This window comes from Amblyomma maculatum, unplaced genomic scaffold (genome assembly GCF_055883805.1).
Source record: "Amblyomma maculatum isolate TAMU_Amacu unplaced genomic scaffold, ASM5588380v1 scaffold_13, whole genome shotgun sequence".
Classification (NCBI taxonomy): domain Eukaryota; kingdom Metazoa; phylum Arthropoda; class Arachnida; order Ixodida; family Ixodidae; genus Amblyomma; species Amblyomma maculatum.
This window is the reverse complement of record NW_028146738.1, coordinates 34,246,341-34,265,987: the sequence shown is the minus strand read 5'-3', so window position 1 is coordinate 34,265,987 and position 19,647 is coordinate 34,246,341. Positions and strand designations below refer to the sequence as shown.

Below are 19,647 nucleotides of genomic sequence, written 5' to 3'. Positions count from 1 at the left end.
GAGAGGGAGACTCTCTCCTCCTCTTTCTGCATTGCGGCGACGGTGGGCTACGCAGTCACGTTGTCTTGACCTGCTAGCGGCAGCAGCGGCAGCAGCGGCATCAGTCAGTCGCTGCTAGCGCTGCCTCCGGCCACGCGTATTACCATTCCGTAAAAATTGCAGCGACGGAAGTGCTGGGTGATGTCGCTAAAAAATAAAACACAGCAAAAAGGAAGTCGATAAAGCTACATGTATTCGGAGTATACATTGAAGTGCATAAACAAAAATGCATACGCAATAAAATAGTTTCCTGGATTGAAATTGCTTACAGAAATCCTCTGATCATGCCAGTTGCGTCCATCGCGCCATCTTTAGTATTTTGAATCAAAACAATTAAGAGCGCATTTAAAGGCCGCACTACCAGTCGCTTCTGTGGCGCAATGAATTCACAACACGTGCCTGATTGAAAGACATGTGTTCGATTCATATAGGTACAGTTTTTTATTTGCTTACATTGAAATAAATTAAGACCATATTTCTTGGGGTATGTTCCCCTTTAGGTTGCGTAATACCATGTTTTTTTGTTCTTAACAGCCGCAAAATGAGCCGCGAATGTAGCCAGGATGTGCCAGTATGACAACGGTTACACTATAAAATTACTTTCACGGTAATCAACTCCTCTCTTCAGTGAGTGTATGTTACCTTTAGGTTGCTTTCAGACACAGCTCTAAGCAACAATCGCATTTTAATATGTTTTAAACTATTTTTAATGAATTTACGCCACACTGGTTTTTCAAATTACCTTTTTCAATGTCGCAAAGATGGCGCGACGGACGCCACCAATGTATTACGCTCTTTCCAGTAAGTACTCTTTTTCTATAAAATCATTTTATTAATATTTCATTTCTGTTTGCCGTACTGCGCTTCATGCTCAAACAAAACGTAAGGTTGTGTTTTATTTTTGAGTGACGCACCCGGCACTTCCGTTGCTGCAGTTTTCGGGGAACGGCAATACGCTCTGGCGACCCCCCCCCCCCTCCCCCTTCCTTTCCTGGTGTTCTCCGGTTGCTGCGCGCGCTCCAGCCCCCATCATTCGCCGCTAAATCTACCCCCCCCCCCCCCCCTCTCCCTCTTCCTGCGAGGCTCCAGTTACCCAAGCGCCGGCTCGAACTGTGGGAATGAAAAGGGGGCGGAGCTGCTTACGAGGCCGACGCGGGCAACGACGACGCGGACGACGACGCGAAACCCAGGAACGGGATCAAAGACGGGCGCAACCATCTGCCAGTTTTTTTTTTTTTCGACTGAGAACGCATTAATGTGATACCATTAAAGTAGGCTTGGTGGCTGTTGGCTGCGGCGCCTAACTGTGCGTAAAGGGTCGAGAAAACTCCACGTATATTGTTGGAACAGAGCCAGTTTCAACGGCGCGTGTGTCTACCGTAGTTAAAAACAACTCGATGTCGCTGAGTTACAGACCGGCACAATAATTGTTATATATGGTGAGGAAATAAAGAAAATCAACAGCGATAGCTTCGGGTTTGCAATCACAGAAAGATGTACCAGCAATGACACCAGACCACGGCGAGGAAATTAGAAGGTGAAAAGCAATATAAAGTCGCGGACTATATCCACAATCTATACTATAAGTGTCTCTGTAGCCGCAGGGAGCATTGACTCGCTGCCAAGCACTTCTACAGCTGTGGTGCCTGGAAGGCCAAAACACTAAGTTATCGGCAGTAGCAGAGCAACAACGAGGATGTCGAGCTGCAATAACAGAAATATGCAGAAGCATTGCTCCTATTGCTGTTGCATCGAACTCTTAAGGCCACGAAAGCTATCGCAGGATTTAAAAGAAAATTGTAATCAGAAACAGTACATAAGAAAATCGCAGAAAATTAGGGCCCACATTGGTAGAACAGACAACAAAGAGCAGCTGTTGAAAGGAAAATTCTAGGAAAGATTAGTAAAATAAACGATTACAGAACAAGTAACCTGTTGTTCCAAATTTTGAAAGCATTTATTTTTTCTACTAAGCAATATAGATAGCTCCACAATCTCGGCCTTCGGTTCCCTCCTCGTTACATACAAAACAAGCGAGTTCCTTTACGAGGGAATCGCTGTATAGTCTGGCCGAAATATCATAACACTATTTGTTAACGATATTTTTTTTTTGTTCACAGTCGGTGCTGTCAATGCGCATATTTTATTTTGAAAAAGGTTCCAGCGTCAGACTTGAATGAGTCAGAAGGGTCCGCTTGTCCTCTGTGGTTTGTACAAAGCGCGTAGGTTATGCGGTGGCAATGCGGCCTTGGCATTTTTGGCTCCTCGAGATTGTGAGGGAAACACCTTGAAGAAGCGTGCCTGCCACAAAGGGACGCGCCTTGCTGGTTATGTTTTTTGTCGGCTGCACAAAGATGCCACGACACACGCACACGTAATAATGGCTTGAAAGGAAATGATCAACAGCTCAAGCGGTAAGTCACGCAATGCTGACGAACAACATTTGGAAACGCTTGTGTATAGGCTTTGGGGCTTTGAGCGGGTGCCTGCACTGCGTATCTCACACTTCTAGTGGCTGGGCTGAAGGCGTCTAGTTCAATATAACGGTTATATGTTTAGACGTAAGGTTGTGTTGATACAGTCATTACGAGACACTGTCACGTTATACTAAAAGACCGCTATCTTCTAATGACGAATTAACGAAGTGCTACCCGATACAAAGTCGCAATTTTAAATTTACAGTCCATAGCAGTTGCATAAAAAGCCAGTGTCAACTCTTAGTCGAAAAGGGTAAGGCTGATCGAACTGCGTATCAACTGCGGCGTTTGATACAGTGTTGACGTTTTAAGACGATAAACCGCACAGCAATAGCATGAATTTTGTCGGTAAAGCCCGAACGATGCACCGTTATTGAATCCTCAGCTTAGTACGCCCGTAGATATTACAAGAAATTTAATTAATAAGCACAAAACATGTCTATTCTAGAACATCCTCGTTCTTTCTTTCCGGCGGCTGCTTTAATGTTAGGGATGTGTTTGCTCTGCAATTTACGGTTCGCGGTGGGCTCGCCGACAAGTGAAGATGGAATGAAAAGGAACACGACTTTGAGCAAGCAGAAGAATTTTCTTGACCAACTTCGGGAGACCGCCGCCGATATCTTCGACAGTTCCTGGTCGGCCATGTCACGGAAGCTGCTGCAAGCTGAGGTGTCCCTCACTTGCAGCGCCGGCCTGCTCAAGATGGCGCGCGGCCTCAGAAACTTGGAACCGTGGGCTTTTCGACGTGAGTACGCTGTTCGTATTTCGGTATCTTGCAACAACCTTCTGAAGGCACCAGACGTACCTGGAGTATGTGCATGCGAGTATTGCATTTTTCACAATTACGTATGTTACATTGAACAACTTATACATTTATGCGATTTATTACTTGCGTAGTGCAGCATACAAAGCAAGGTCACTTTGAAGATGCGAACATTTCGGATTTGTCACCAAATTTTGAACGTGAACATAGAGCTATACATCAGCCAATTTGAATCGAATACGGAAAAAACCAAGTGCAACAAGATGGTCTATATATTTAGGAAATCTGTTTAAACTGTTCTTTACTGTAGATAATCGTCGAAACAGTTTACTGAAGGACTTTATTCAATGTGTCAGTATTTTAAAGCTTCGAAGTGCGGATTTTCCAGTGAAGCGGCTCATGGCCCTCAATTCAGATGTCCTGATAGCTACGGTGCAACATATCAGCTGCCCAAAAACGCCGCTTTCTAAAGCGCGGATAGCTTTGTGAGCGGTGCGTCATATACGTTTGTTCTTTTGAAAGCAGTTAGTCTTCCACTGGCGCTCATTTGTTCATCAAATGCAATTGAACAGCAAAAGTAGAAATATGCGTAATAGAGCTATTGTATCGCCCTAGTAGAAAAACAGAGCGATGCTTGGCTAGTCGGCCTTCGTCGAAAAACCGCCAAGACTGAAACTGAGTGCCCAAAATGGAAAGTAAAAAGGAATACGCTCTAATTACTACGTTAGGATTACCTGTAGTATTCTTTTTTAATTGCAGTTCTAAGAGTGGTGCCCTAAGACGAGTCGGTCACTTCTTGGAAAAAAATTCGCTACCTACTAAGTTTCACAATACTCTTCTTAAACTTACCATTTGCTCAGCCAGAATCAATAAGTCTCAACAAAAGGCCCGACCTGCCTTCGGGAACTGTGCAGCGTACACTGCTTCACAAAAACATTGCAGTAGCACTCACTTTAGAAGAACGCAGTAAATTGGTTTTGCGAGTGACAAAAACTGCCTATCCATTTCATATTTCAATTTACTTTACTATTTTATAAACTTTGAGTACGGTTTTTTCTGGGGCAATAGGGAATATCGCTTTGTGCGAAAGCAATTAATTTGAAATTTAAAAAGAAAATAGAAAAGCGTCAGGGCAGACGCAGCGCTTATGCGCACAAAGGCGTTTTGCACCAATGCATCATATATGATTCGATAGGCAGTCGTACCCCGTTATTACGACCGCGCTTAATTTGTACAATTTGGATTACTAACTCTTTCTTTCAGAGACCAATCGTTTTCATGTTGCTACGCCTCGTTATTATGGAAATTTGCTGTCCGGACAATGGACAAGGACCGAAAGCACAAATTACATACAAGTCTACTTATTTATCTAGCATTAATATAGACTCTGGTGAGCACAAAATATATACTGGCCGAATTAGATCATTCTTTTTTTTTTTCGTTTTGAGTGCATCACGCCAGAGGAATGTAGTAAATAGTTGCAGCTGACTAAGTAGCAGCGTTTTTCTTTATTGGTTTCGTGATTTACAGTGCGAAGTTCACCAGTCCATGCACCTTAGCACTTTTGCTACCACCATAGATGACGACGAAGAAATCTCTCTGCAGACTGTGCCACGTGGAAGGCCGCAATGAGAAGCCGCCATCCAAATGTGTGCTCATATATATAGCGGTTCGTCGGACGTAAACTGCCGTAGTAGTTAGGCCATTTGTCTGGGATACACCATCAAGGTGCGGCTAAAGCTTTATAGGTGAATCAAGCTGCACCACACCCTTTCAAGCATAATGGCACACAGAAGAACGAGCTTGTAGCTCCTAAAATTATCGCTTAGATCGAATTTACTGGTCACACAATGCTCAGAAGCGGACCTTAATTATAGCGGGTTTTTGTTTCTGCATATTTTTCTTCGTAATTGGCTATTACGGGCGACTCGCTTTATGGGCACCTTTGCTCAGGAACTAAAGCGTCCTAACTACCTAGGCACCCCTAAGAAATTTTTGGAGGATATATTTCGTTCCATAAAAGTAAGGGGGAGGAAAAATATTTCAGACACTGTGCGTTAGTTACTCCATTGGGGAACAAGTCTGAAAGCCACCACATATCTGAGGAGATGTTTCCGTTAACAATTGTTTCTCTTCGCGGGTGCTAGGGGCTTATTAAAATTGCGTAGAACAGACTCTACACATCTAAGGGAATAAACCGTGTACAGAACCTCACTCGAGCAGCAATGGTTGGAGCTTCATGACACTGCATGACAAAAATTATAATATCTTATTTCATATGTTTCTTGTCTTCTCCCACAAAGCGCGGGAATGTTAACAAATATTAGGCATTTCTTAACCTTTATTTCACTTTTCAGAGACTACTCTAGTTAAGAATGGCACACATATTGGGGGATGTCTCTTATGCTTTTCTCTTCTAAATAAAAACTAGACATTGCACATTCTGTTATCATATACATACATTTTCGCAGTTTCGAAGAAGTTTGCTGTATGGCCCCGGTCAGAATGTCCTTAATTATAGGTCGGCCCAGTTCAGGCGTTCACAGTTTTTAGATTTTTTTTTATGAAACAGCAACTGGTTGAGCGAGGGAAAGAATCTTGACGTACTCTTTCTCATCATGGCTTCTATATCCAAGTCCGTAAGTTATTCTAGTTTCGAAACATCAGTAACCACGAATACGCTACCTCCGCAATAAAGTCGCTCATGGTTCTTTATTTTCTTGAAGTATTCGCTTAACGTTAAAATAAAATTCATTCTTTGCATCTTGAATTGGTTCACCGTTTCTGTGGATATATCAACTACGAAGTGAAGAGGGCCCTATTTTGTTTGTGTGCGTTTGTTTGTTCATTAGTTCACCTTGTTTTCAACTCGAGGTTATTAAATTCATACCTACTGAATACTGTGGACATATTTAAGATATTAAAAGAATTTAACAACTTCAGTAGTTAGGCTCTATCAATATTTCGTGCTATCATTAGGCACCAAAAGCTTAATGCGCAATTATTGCCAGAAAGGACGCTAGAAGCGCCGCAGAAACCCGAAAGACCTCGTACCGCCAAGCGACAATGGTAGCATAATGCATAGAATACTTTGTGACGTTGTGACAAGCTAGCCGATGATAGTTTTACTGTCAGCATTTTCGGGCACCAAGTCTCCTATCCTTGGCATTTAACAGATATATGTAACTGCTCACTATATTCACGATATCGAACATGTTGGAATATACTCTTTTCGACTAGTTTAAGCAGTCAAAACAAAACATATAGCCAAACCTAACTGGTCGAAACTATTTACAAAACGTACTCAAAAATATACCATAGCATTATTCATTCCTTTTACGATGCACAATTTTCTCAGAAAATATATAAAGAACCCCCAACGAAACCATACCTCAGTTTGTCGATGTGCAACTGTGGCCAGCACATTTGTACCTATTCGGAATAGGCAACTGGAATCCCCATGTAAACAGCTGTTTTTGAGCCACACACACCAGTTTCAGAAAACGTATTCCGCACCAAATGGGGCCAGTACGGAGCGTAAGTCTCGACAATTCGTCAGCCTCAGCGCATTGTTCGAGGCTGGCGCTCCGTCCTTCACCTGATCCACTCAACGAATCGACTCTGTGAGGTGCGCATGGACGCAACATCCCCCAGCGACAGGACAGTGTGGCCGATCGGCAGTGTGGCCGATAGGCAATGAACGCGGATGTCGCCATCTTTCACCGTTTCATAATACCAACTGTTGAGAGCTGTGAGGCTACCATAGATTTCGTAATAATGAAAGTTATTACCGTAGCTTTTTCACAACCACGTCAACCTAGGAACTTTGCGCAAGTGAAAAAAGAAAGGCATCTAACGCGCACAGTTGTATAGGACGCACTACCAAAAAGTTTTTTTTTAATAAAAAATCAACGTCATATGGGCCGGAACATACGGCAGCATATCTAACCAAGTTTTTAGTCATGATATGACTTTTTCTCCCGTTGGCGGCGCACCACTGGGGATTTGGCTCCAGAAAGGAGTAAAACACGAAGGCTCTCCCAAAAGAGATTTCGAAGTTTCGTGGATGACCCGCCGCGTTGCTGCTGAAAGAGCGCATGCGTCAGCAAATGGTTTTCTAGTCATGTACTGGGCAAAGCCAGCCCTTGTCGCTGCAGCTCAAACGGGACGCGCGTGCACACTCCTGGGTGCACTTGACGAGCAAGGCGACAGCGTCCAGTGAATAGTCGTCGTTAGTGAGTGCGCGCGCGCAAGCCGAAACTATGCATGGATGGATGGGATGGAATGGATGGAATATAGGAGCGTCCCCTTTGAAACGGGGTGGTAGCAGTAGCTATCATGCTCATTTTTCTCCATATATCTTAATTATTGATTTAGAATGGTTAACTAAACCATCATTCTATTTATTAAATTTTGCTCCTACATTACTAACATTATGTCACTTCTCTGCTTTTAAGCCACCAATCTTCCAGCCGTTTTTTGCTAGTTTCCACCGCCGGTTTATTCACCCCGCCACTGTTATCTCTAAACCCCAGAGCTTCAGGAACAGTGATTGCGCCCGCATCAACTTCCGGATGGATACCATTGCATTCAAGTATAATATGGTCAATTGTTTCACTGGAGTTTCCACATACAGCACATGCGTCATCTCCATTGTTAAACTTCTTTTTGTAGCTGCGTGTTCTAAGGCACCCTGATCTAGCTTCAAAAAGTAGGGCACTGCCTCTTGAGTTATCAAAGAAATCTTCCTTCCTGATCTGCATTTTCCACTTTCGGTATAATTCCACACTCTGTTTTTTTTTTCATCGAATTTATCCAATTTTTACCTTCTGTGTTTTTCACCGGTTGCTTAATGCTCTTTATTTCTCCGTCCTTGTTACTAGCATACTTACTAGTTAGTTTCCTAGTTCTTTTCCTCCATTGTGAGTCAACGCTTTTTAGGTACAAGTATTTAAATACCTTAGCTGCCCATCTGTTACTGTCCAATTTCCTCAGGCGTTCCTCATATAATATTTTACTCTGAGCTTCCCGTACTTCGAAAGATGCCCAGCCCATATCTCCCTGTACCGCCTCATTTGTAGTTTTGCCGTGGGCACCTAGTGCTAATCGTCCAACGGATCTCTGATTTGTTTCTAATGCACCATAGGTCGTGTGGCGCCATCTATCGGCACGAAATTTCGCCGCTTGACCCGATTGACAACGCGTCATGAAAATGACCGAGATGCTGAGCGCGCTGTCCATTGTGCTACGCAGGTAATAAACGCCTACTCTCGATTATGGGAGCTTAGGTGAAATTTTTAATTCTTGATTCACAACGCAAGATTATTTGCGAAATGGGAGAAAGACAATAAGATAGCTAATGAAAGCTTCCTTACTTCTCTATTTATAAATTGGCTCCTATGTGCATAGTATTGTAGTGTACTAGAAATATCGTCCCTGAAATCACATTATTTGCAATATAAGAAAATATCCATACTTCGTCTGTCTTAAAATTCGAATGACGCGGCTTTGTCAATGTGTGAATGTAGTGAAGGTAACGAGCTTTCGAAGACCAATTTCTCGCTTTTGATATTTCGAACCGCAATGCCGCATTACGAATTTAAAAACAATGATCGCTTTCTATGTTGACGGCTAAAAGTGCGCACTCTGCATTCTTCAATATATAGTGTAACTAATTAGGTAGTGTTATTAGACACCTTTAGCAGACCGTGTTGCGTATTGCCGTCTGCGTTACTGAAGTTGCGGGATCCCTCCCACCAGCAGTGCGCACGCGCTTGATTGGTCCTCTGGAACACTGTATTTTGTCCCGATGCGTGACAGCTTGCCTTGATGCCGCCAGATGGCGGTAGTTGCCCGTGACTTTAGTGCTGGAGGGCGGGAGCAGATCCTAGGCCCAATCAGTGCGGGACCACTACCGGTAGGAAGGTGTTTCCGCAACTCCAGTAACGCAGACAGCAACACGCAGTTCGAACTGCTAAAGGTATCAATTAAATCAATTCTGTACTAAGCTATGCCACATTTTTGAGCCTCGCGTTTTCCACTTTAAAAAAAAAAACACCAGTAAACATTCCGTGTGAAAACAATTCCAGCCTCTTCCGTAACGGAAGCATCTCCAAGTAAGAAAGTTCACTCGTTTGCGTTGCCGCTTCGCTACGCCTAGCACAGGGCTGGGAAAAAGCTTGCTGACGCATGCTCTGCTCTACTCACAGTGGCGCATGCAGCCAAAAGGGCTGAGCCCTCGTGACACGCACGCGGATAGCAGCGGCAGCCGCATGGAGTCCCGGACTAAGGACCCCATCTACACATACCCCTCCCTTATCTTTACTCAGTAGAGTTTTTCACTCACTCACTCACCCCAAGACTTCGAAATCTCCCTAATCAGCTCCAGACTCGAGGACCAAAGAGCCATCGTGACATGCGCACGGATAGCAGTGGCAGCCGCTGCAATCCCAGAATAGGGACCCCACCCACATATCCCCCTTCCTTCCCCCAATCTTATCTCTGAAAAAAGTTTGTAAGTCGGCCAGTATTTTAGCAGGGCCCATAGTGTTCTTTCTGTAGCTAAAGCCACCTATGGTGCGCCGCTAACAGAAGCTGGAAGCATTTCGATGTTAAAATACGTCACAGGGAATAAAATCAGAAAGAGACGATTTCTTGGCACGTTGACGCTGGCCGATAATTTCGCTGACAGACTTTCCTACTTATACCCTTTTTAGAGTACGGAAATGTTGACGAGGCACTCAGAACTCCACTTGCATATAACTTTTATTTTAAACCACGTAGAACCAAATATCTCTGCAAGGTGTCGCTTCCTGCTTTAAAGATTGCAAAAGCTTTAGCAAAAGGTTTATTCATTGGTATCAAATATTTCATCTATGCTTGCAGCATTTTTTTTTACCTGTGGCCTAGAAAGCTCAATTTTGGCAGAGTTGATGGGCTGAAGGATTAGCCGGCTGAGCAGAGGGCATTAAATTACACCTGTCACGTACAGCTGTCTGTAGCTACGGAGTAAGTATAATGTTCTTTAGGTCCGCAACAAAATAGCTTCTTTATATCTTTAACTGCCTTGTGTCAGGCTCTCGCCGATGCTGTGTAGCAGTTAATTTCATATTAGGTTATTTATTGACAGAAATAGCCCTCTGTACTTTAAAGTAAATTTAGACCATTCTTACGCGCGACCTTTCACGTCTCCTCATGGAAGACTGAAATATTATATCGCGTTTATTGCAGTTCAAACGCCGGATAGAACATACGAATATTCTAATAGTTAGGGGGGGGGGGGGCAAAATCTTTCCGCTCAAGAAGCTCAAGCTCTAGTGGCATGTTATTTTTAACCTCGTGCCTTACCTTTCTGAGCTTCAAACAACCTTTTATTGATTCTCGGTAAGGCTTCCAACTTATGAGCAGGGTGTATACTTACACAGACAGTGCTTCCTGCACTAAGACGTCTCGCCGTCAGCGAATATTATTCTGCTTGTTTCTTTTTTTTTTTAGAGCGCAGCTCCTTGGCGCCCGTTCCTGCGTTTCGCGGTTTCGTCGTCGGCGTTGTCCCTCGTAACCAACATATATCCTGTCTCCACTCGGAATCGAGTCTCCATCCCTTGGATCCCCAGCCGAGCGCTTTAACTAACTGCGCCACGCCCGGGATCGTGAACCGCACATTGCAATTCTCCTTTTTTACCGTGAGGATTATAGTAGCGATGACATCATCATCATCAGCCTGCGTATACCCACTGCAGGGCGAAGGCCTCTCCCATATTTCTCCAGTTAACCCGGTTCTGTGCTAGCTGCCTCCACTTGACCCCTGCGAACTTCTTAACCTCATCCGCCCACCTAACTTTCTGCCGCCGCTGCGCTTTCCTTTCCTTGGAATCTAGTTTGTTACCCTAAGCAACCATCGGTTATCCTCTCTTCGCACTACATGTCCCGCCCATGCCCAATTCTTCTTCTTAATTTCCACTAGAATGTCAGTAACTTGAGTTATTTCTCTGACCCACTCTGAACGCTTCATATCTATTAATGTTACCCCCACCATTTTTCGTTCCATAGCCCTCTGAGTTGTCCTCAACTTAAGTAGAACCCTCTTGGTTAGCCTCCACGTTCTAGCCCCATAGGTGAGTACAGGTAAGATGCAACTGTTGCATACTTTCCTCTTGAGCGATACCGGTCAGCTGCTAGTAATAATCTGCGAGTGCTTACCGAATGCGCCCCATCCCAATCTTATTCTTCTTGTTATTTCCTTTTCACGATCCGGATCTGCTGTTACTACCTGTCCTAAGTAGACATATTCGCCTACTACTTCCAGTGCTTCGCTACCTAACGTAAACTGCTGTTCCTTCCCGAGGCTGTTGAACATTACCTTAGTCTTCTGCATATTGATTGTCAAGCCTACCTTTCTACTTTTCCTTTCTAGGTCATTAATTATTATTTGCAGTTCATCCCCCAAGTTACTTTGCAAGGCAATGTCATCAGCAAATCGCAAATTGCTGAGGTATTCTCCATCTACCCTTATTCTTAACTGCTCCCATTCAAAGTCTCTGAATACTTCCTCTAAGCAAGCTGTGAACAGTACTGGAGAGATTGTGTCTCCTTGCCTCTACCTCACTGAAAATTACTTTGCCGGAGATCGGTACCTCGCCTGTGCCCTATGGAGTGAGCTATATTCATCGGGGTATAAATATCAAAAAATGAAATTTTGGCAGGCAGCTTCAGGATTAACCATTGGAGCATAACAAGGAAGAAACTTGTGCTATAACAACTTAACGTTTGTTCTCTGGAACTGCGGCGAGGCAGAAGTTGTAGCGCTTTGGGAAACCAGAATAACAATGGGGATCATTCTGGTAGCATGATGTATTCTTTCTGAGTTATCTTTCATTGAGAAATAAGAAAACCAGCTATAATAAGAAACCAAGAAATTATTCGCGCTACTGGATTCGCCTTTTTCAAACCTCGGTATTTCCAGCCTCTGCTCTATCCACTTCTCGGCGGGTGACTTAGATGGCTCTTACGGCGCTCGAAGCATACTTTGCGGAGACATTTTTGGTGCCTTTTTCGGGAGCTCAAGCTTTAATTGCTTGGACTGCTTGCTGCTGCCTTCAGTACTCACTGAAACTGCTTGCCGGCTAAACAATGAGCTTTTAGTTCGTCCGCGTAGTTTGTTGTGTGCTAGCAGGCTAAAAACCACGCTTCTATGTGTTTAAATTGCATGAAAAGTCTTGTCTGGAATTGTTGAAAACTTGTCGTGGAATTAGTGTTTACTGTTTGTCTTTCACTTCATTATAAATAAGAATTGTGTGAAATACAAACAAAACTATACAGTATGATCAGAAACTTCATTTCCTAAGTGTCAAAATTTTCAACCGCGTTAAGTAAGCCCGCCAGCTTATCCAAATGTCGACCCGTGAACAACGCACTTGGCATTCCTGCTGTTTTCCCTGCTTGGGGCTCAAATGACTCCAGTGATTTTTCTGCATCACGCATTTCATATCGTTGTTTAGGCTTCAAACACTGGCATCGCATTAACGCCTTGAAAATAACGTTATCACAACGAAAGCCTTATCGCCTGATAGGGGATCATGCAACCCTGCTTGCAAACCTAGAACCTCGCGCCATTTCATGCGCGGTCGTGGACCAAAGTGACAGTCTAGAAAGAAAAAGAGAATCAACTTTAGAGCAGAAGGGGCGGGAACAGAGATGTCTCACTGATGGCTAGAGCCATTGAGGGGAGCCGTAATGTTGGCCGTCTTCATAAGAGTAAAAGCCATGCTTCAACATCAAAGGACTGGAAGTCTTCCATGCCCCATGTTAGTACGGCACATAAGCGATGCAAATATCACCGCTTCATTCGGCAAAAAGGATGAACTATCGAAACTTCTCGTTGTTTGCAGCGGGACCTAGCAGGCCGGTCCTTTGAGTGTCCGATGCTCCGCAGCTATCATGATATTTGGTACCAAAAGAAAGAGATTCTCCAAAATAATGCTTTCGCATGGAGTACTGATCAGTATTCGACAAGTTTTCCTTCGCAAGCTGCAACAGTGTGTAACCATACCACGTTACAACAAAACGCTCGACGCTTATAACACACACACAAAAAAAAAACAATCCCCATGCCTTTACGAAATTATTTCACGCAAAAACGATTGTTGCAAGTACCTTCCCTTCTTTCACTCATTTTAGGCAAGCTGTTCGTATAAGAATTTGCATTGGCGAAACTTATAGCTGCTACGCAGGGCACAACTGCAGCAAGAATGTGATCGAAATTACGATAACGACTCTAAATTCTTTTTTGATGACTGATTATAAGTTATACGAAAAAGGCAGTATGTGATTGATACCATTGATACTGTGAAAATGTATTATTTACGATGCATATATTAGGATGCAGTTTATTTAGGATACATATAGTACAGCTTACAGTGAGGTTGGCGGATTGTAATGCGGCAGTCATCATCATCAGCCTGACTATACCCACTGCAGGGCGAAGGCGTCTCCCATATTTCTCCAATTAACCCGGTTCTGTGCCAGCTGCATCCACTTGACCCCTGCGAACTTCTTAACCTCATCCGCCCACTTAACTTTCAGCCGCCCCCTGCTACGCTTTCCTTCCTTTGGAATCCAGTTTGTTACCCTAAGCGACCATCGGTTATCCTCTCTTCGCAATACATGTCCTGCCCATGCCCAATTCTTCTTCTTAATTTCTACTACAATGTCGGTAACTTGAGTTATTTCTCTGACCCACTCTGCACGCTTCCCATCCCTTAATGTTACCCCTACCATTTTTCTTTCCATAGCCCTCTGGGTTGTCCTCAACTTAAGTAGAACTCTCTTGGTTAGCCAGCGATGACAAGGACGATGCAATTAGTGATATGACAATGATGACATTAGCAATGCTAATCACGTTGCATTTAGCAAACGTGGCGCACGTGTGCAGCAGCAACGCTCCGGCTTTCGTATTTATGAGTGTAGATTGCAGTGTTCTCGGAATTTTAGAGCGCTGCTCTTTTGCGCCCGTTCCTGCGTTTCGCGGCCTCGTCGTTGCCGTCGCCGGAGCAGCGCGCTTCTCTAGCTGCGCGCGCTCCTGGCACCATTCAGGCATCGGGAGAAATAGGTGTGACAGATACTACGCCTTTCCTGCCCTCGAATTTCTGTCGAAACCTTTACCGCATATGCAACAGTTTCACGCGGACTTTGTCGATTGGTTTATGGGAAAGGAAAGGCACAGCATCTGTCAAATGTTAAGGGGAAAGCTTTTCTTGGCTCATGGTCAAATTCTCGCATGCGCGAGATCTCTTCGCGGGATTCTGTGCGATGTGTTCTTGTCTAGCGTTGCTGCCATCTGCAATCCCACACCTGAAAGCGCCCCAAGGAGCGCCGCGCGATAGGAACAACGGTGCTCCTTCCAAACAGACTTGCCTGATAAAGTGTTATGGACACAGCTCCTTTCCGTTCTTGTAAACCAACTATAACCCAGTCGAAAAAAACTACAGAACTCTGTCAAAAATACGACAAAATATCCTGTAGTTCTGTCGTAACCATCAGACTTTTCTGAAGTTCTGTAGTGCTTTTCTGTAGTTCTGTAGTTTTTCTGTAGTATATGTCTGTTGTCTGTAGTTCTGTAGCACTTTTATGTTGTAACTACAGAAATTTCTGACGTTACTACAGCATGTTCTGTTGTCACAACAGATTTCCCGTCAAAAACCGCACAAAAATTTTGTCGCAACACATGAAAATTTTCTGTAGTTTTTTCCGACTGGGAATTATAAATAACTCTGCAATGAGTTTTGTTGACTTCAACTGCAGTGAACGCGCGCCATGAAAAGAAAATTTCCACTGTGCGCTACGAGCCCCGGCCTTGCTAATAAAACCGCCCATCGATCACCACCAATGTTAGTAGTGGGGGACTTAATGTCTTTAATGTCTTGCTCGAATTTTTTGCCTCAATCCATCGAAAAGCTGAGATAGCTTCATCGCTCAAATTTCGCGTTAGGAAGTAACGTAATCATCGGCTATTTTTTACTTTGCTCGAGAGGGTGTTCTGCATGCACTGATTTTGATCTATGGGTACCTTCAAATGCTTCAGCAAAGTATACAGCAAAACTAACTAGTCGCTGGGGAGTGTGGAAAAAAGAACATACTCAACTTACAAGTTGCTTGCTACTCAAGCATGTCGGAATCAAACCGGAACTTCCAAAGTGTAAATATTCTTCATTCATTGATTCGCGAGCAGTGTTCGACGCATCTGGCAAGTACCCCAACGGCCTCCTGCAGGCGAGCACATCCGATCCAGGAGCTTTCGACGAGTGCGTGGAGACAGTGTTGCGTGACCCGGATTCGGGTCGCGAGACGGTGCGTGCGCAGTATTGCAACTTGCGCCTGCGCCTCGCCAAGAATACTGACCTGCTGAAGGAACTCGTCGCCTCGTTTGAAATAGGAAACCCGAGAGTGAGTATTGTCGGTCTCATGGGCAGCGTTTGACAAATCTCTTTATTGCTTTAAGTTACCGCTAAAGGTCCTCCAGATGAAAGTATTATATGTGGGGAAGGGGTGAGGGCGGCACACAACCATGCTGACATTCACGTTACATTTAGAAGAACAAGTGCGACAAGAAACGTGAAAAATTAGGCATAATCACAAAACGAAAGAAAAAACAACATCAACCGAATATTCTTCACATTTCCGTCACTGCGAAGTCGCTTTTGGAATTTTTTATCATTCGAGTTTTGTAGCGACGTCGGATGGCAAGTTATTTGCATGAAATAAATATTACGAGTAATTAAAGAACTGGCAAAAGACGATGAATGGCACTATAGGCGTTTATATTTGAAAGAATGGCCCCGCCGTGGCGAAATGACATGGTGTGACTGAAACAAACGACACGTAGCGCGGCACTTCGGGCACTTGTGAAACAACGCTTGACGATTGGAGGCAGTGGAGGACTTCCTCTCTTATATCTCCACAACTCCGGAACTCGGGGGACGCCTAAAGCGTACCACTTGATGGATCGATGGAAGAGGTTGTTATCTGGGTAAATATGACCGATACCAACGTGACGAGCGTATTTGCGCATCTTGAAAAGTACCTGAGGTTTTTCTTAGTCATCATTTATTAAGAAAAGCAAGTGCCTAAAGCTCTTTCGCTACCACGGGAAAAAAGGGTAGCTTTTACTTGGTGGAAGGAAATAGTTTTGCCGACTAGACACTAATTCCTTATTTACATTGTTTCGTATCAAAATGTAGCTAAATAAAGTTTTATTCAATAGCATAAACGTTGCATATATATTTATTAGACAAATTAGTGAAAACATTTTTATGATATAAAGCATTTATACAGTGAGCAGAACATTCTTATTGAAAAAAAAGAGCAAATCTTTGAAAATATCAAGAGTGAAAAAATTTGAAGATATACATTCTGTAGCTAATCATGTCATAAAAAGATGACACAATTTGCAGAAGATATTGCCGAAAACAGTTCTTCCAGGGAAAAAAAAAGTTAGCACCGCCAACTTCAACTCCCTGCTTTCCTTTAGGAAGAAACTGCACGCGCTTCACAGCTGCTGGCAAGGAATGATGTCCTCATGACGTTGTGACCCTGAAAATAAATAATATTGCTGTGAGCACACGCTCTGCAGCTCAAAACTATATATTAGTAATCGAAATATGCGCCGTAATAGAGCGGCCACACCCGCTGAATGTTCCGGCTTGACGCATCCTCCTCATCAGTGCTGAAATCTGATGCGTGCACATCTTCTTCTGCCACACTGCGTCCTCAAAATGAACTCCTGAACGCTCGATTGACGCGAAGCATAATCTCTTCTAGGAGCATCCGCGCGCGATGACGACGCCATTCTCGAAGCACTCACTCGGCAATCCGAAACTACAGCTTCAACAGCAAAAATCAGCGCCGAAAAGCAAAAAAAAAACAACAACAACAAAACATAGCGGATCCCGTCGTTTATTTCTTCCTTTAATCTAGATGGCGCTAGGTACCCGCAAACCGTATGACATCGGCCAAAGGGCGAAGGAATGCCGGGATAATGAAGTATAAGGTATTGTGGGGATACAATAGGTATGAGGTTTTGAGGGGTATTTGGAAAGGAATTATGGTGCCCGGACTTACTTTCGGAAATGCGGTTTTGTGCCTAAAAGCAGAGGTACAGTCGACATTAGAAACAAATCAGAGACCCGTTGGACGATTAGCACTAGGTGCCCACGGCAAAACTACAAATGAGGCTGTACAGGGAGATATGGGCTGGGCATCTTTCGAAGTGCGGGAAGCTTAGAGTAAAATATTATATGAGGAACGCCTGAGGAAATTGGACAGTAACAGATGGGCAGCTAAAGTATTTAAATACCTGTACCTAAAAAGCGTTGACTCACAATGGAGGAAAAGAACTAGGAAACTAACTAGTAAGTATGCGAGTAACAAGGACGGAGAAATAAAGAGCATTAAGCAACAGGTGAAAAACACAGAAGGTAAAAATTGGATAAATTCGATGGAAAAGAAACAGAGTGTGGAATTATACCGAAAGTGGAAAATGCAGATCAGGAAGGAAGATTTCTTTGATAACTCAAGAGGCAGTGCCCCACTTTTTGAAGCTAGATCAGGGTGCCTTAGAACACGCAGCTACAAAAAGAAATTTAACAATGGAGATGACGCATGTGCTGTATGTGGAAACTCCAGTGAAACAATTGACCATATTATACTCGAATGTAATGGTATCCGTCCGGAAGTCGATGCAGACGCAATCACTGTTCCTGAAGCTCTGGGGTTTAGAGATAACAGTGGCCGGGGGAATAAACCGGCGGTAGAAACTAGCAAAAAACGACTGGAAGATTGGTGGCTTAAAAGCAGAGAAGTGACATAATGTTAGTATTGTAAAAACAAAATTTTAATAAATAGAATGATGGTTTAGTTAACCATTCTAAATCAATAATTCAGATATAGGGAGAAAAATGAGCATGATAGCTACTGCTACCACCCCGTTTCAAAGGGGACGCTCCTATATTCCATCCATCCCATCTATCCGTAAGGCGCCGCGGCGAAACATGTAGGCTCCCGAGCAAACCGCGGAAGCACGCTCGCGCGCGTAAATTTGAACCGTCGATCAGATTGATCGATTTGAACAGCGGCGGTAGCGAAAGAGCTAGGCAACCTCGAGAGGTCATTTTGTCGCATACCTGAGGAACACACCCTAATTCTTTTACAAATTTTGCAGCGTTTCAAGGTTAAAGCAAGAATTCATCGACCACGTTGACAAAAACGTGTGTCTTTCAGATCCACTGAGGGGATGGATGGATGGATGGAATATAGGAGCGTCCCCTTTAAAACGGGGTGGTAGCAGTTGCTATCATGTTCATTTTTCTCCATATATCTTAATTATTGCTTTAGATCGGTTAACTATACCATCATTCTATTTATTGAATTTTTGTTTCTACATTACTAACATTACGCCACTTTTCTGCTTTTAAGCCCCCAATCTTCCAGTCGTTTTTTGCTAGCTTCCACCGCCGGTTTATTCACCCGGCTACTGGTATCTCTAAAACCCAGAGCTTCAGGAAGAGTGATTGTGCCTGCATCGACATCCGGATAAATACCGTCACATTCGAGCATAAGATGGTCAATTGTTTCACTGGAGTTACCACATACAGCACATGCGTCATCTTCATTATTAAATTTCTTTTGGTAGCTGCATGTTCTAAGGCACTCTGATCTAGTCATTTCCAACCGAGGCTCCACCTTGTGGAAACCATTATAAAAGCATCATAAATAGTTACGTGCTTGCTCCTTAGATGGCGGCAGCCATCCATTTCATGAATATTCTTTTTAGAGGTCTCCAGTTTTCCAGGAGACAGGTCCCGGTAAAAATCTCTGGCGCAAGTAAAATTAGAAGTCAGGCGACAGCCCGTTTTATCGGGCGTGAAATCTGTCTCGAGCAAATGGTCTGTACCGCACATTTCAGTGGCAAAATTCAAGAAAATCTTAGTGCAAAAAAAGGACTTCCCCTATCGCCTCCCTCAGCACCCTTCATACTTGTCCATAAATTCGTGATTGTTCAAATATCACATGTCGCTGTTATGCAGAGAGACAGTGTGTGTCTTTACAAAAGCGCGCCTCCATACTATAACATTTTTTGTTGAAAAAATAATATGCAATGACCGAAGGGAAGTGAAATAGAGTTTTTGTTGCTGCTTATTGGTGTGATTGAACGCAGAGTGGCGTCTCAGTGGAAAGACGAGGACTAAACGCAGGAGCAGAATGAGGTGGCACTGACAAATTGCTAAGATGGCCAAAGAGAGCACTAGCGGTCGTGTCCCTAATTTTTTGTCACTAAGCAATGATTCATTTTTTTAGCGAATCATGGAGTGATTG

The 19,647-nt window shown here is 43.7% G+C and overlaps 1 protein-coding gene across 1 annotated transcript in view; it reads left to right on the top strand.

Moving 5' to 3' along the window:
* Positions 1–3,008: 3,008 nt before the first annotated feature.
* LOC146172544 (nose resistant to fluoxetine protein 6-like) overlaps positions 3,009–19,647 on the top strand; it is a 72,840-nt gene continuing 56,201 nt past the window's right edge. Inside the window, exons 1-2 of the mRNA XM_084585796.1 lie at positions 3,009–3,261; positions 15,506–15,720. Coding sequence (XP_084441922.1) covers positions 3,009–3,261; positions 15,506–15,720 — 468 coding nt within the window. The remainder of the gene's footprint in view (positions 3,262–15,505; positions 15,721–19,647) is intronic.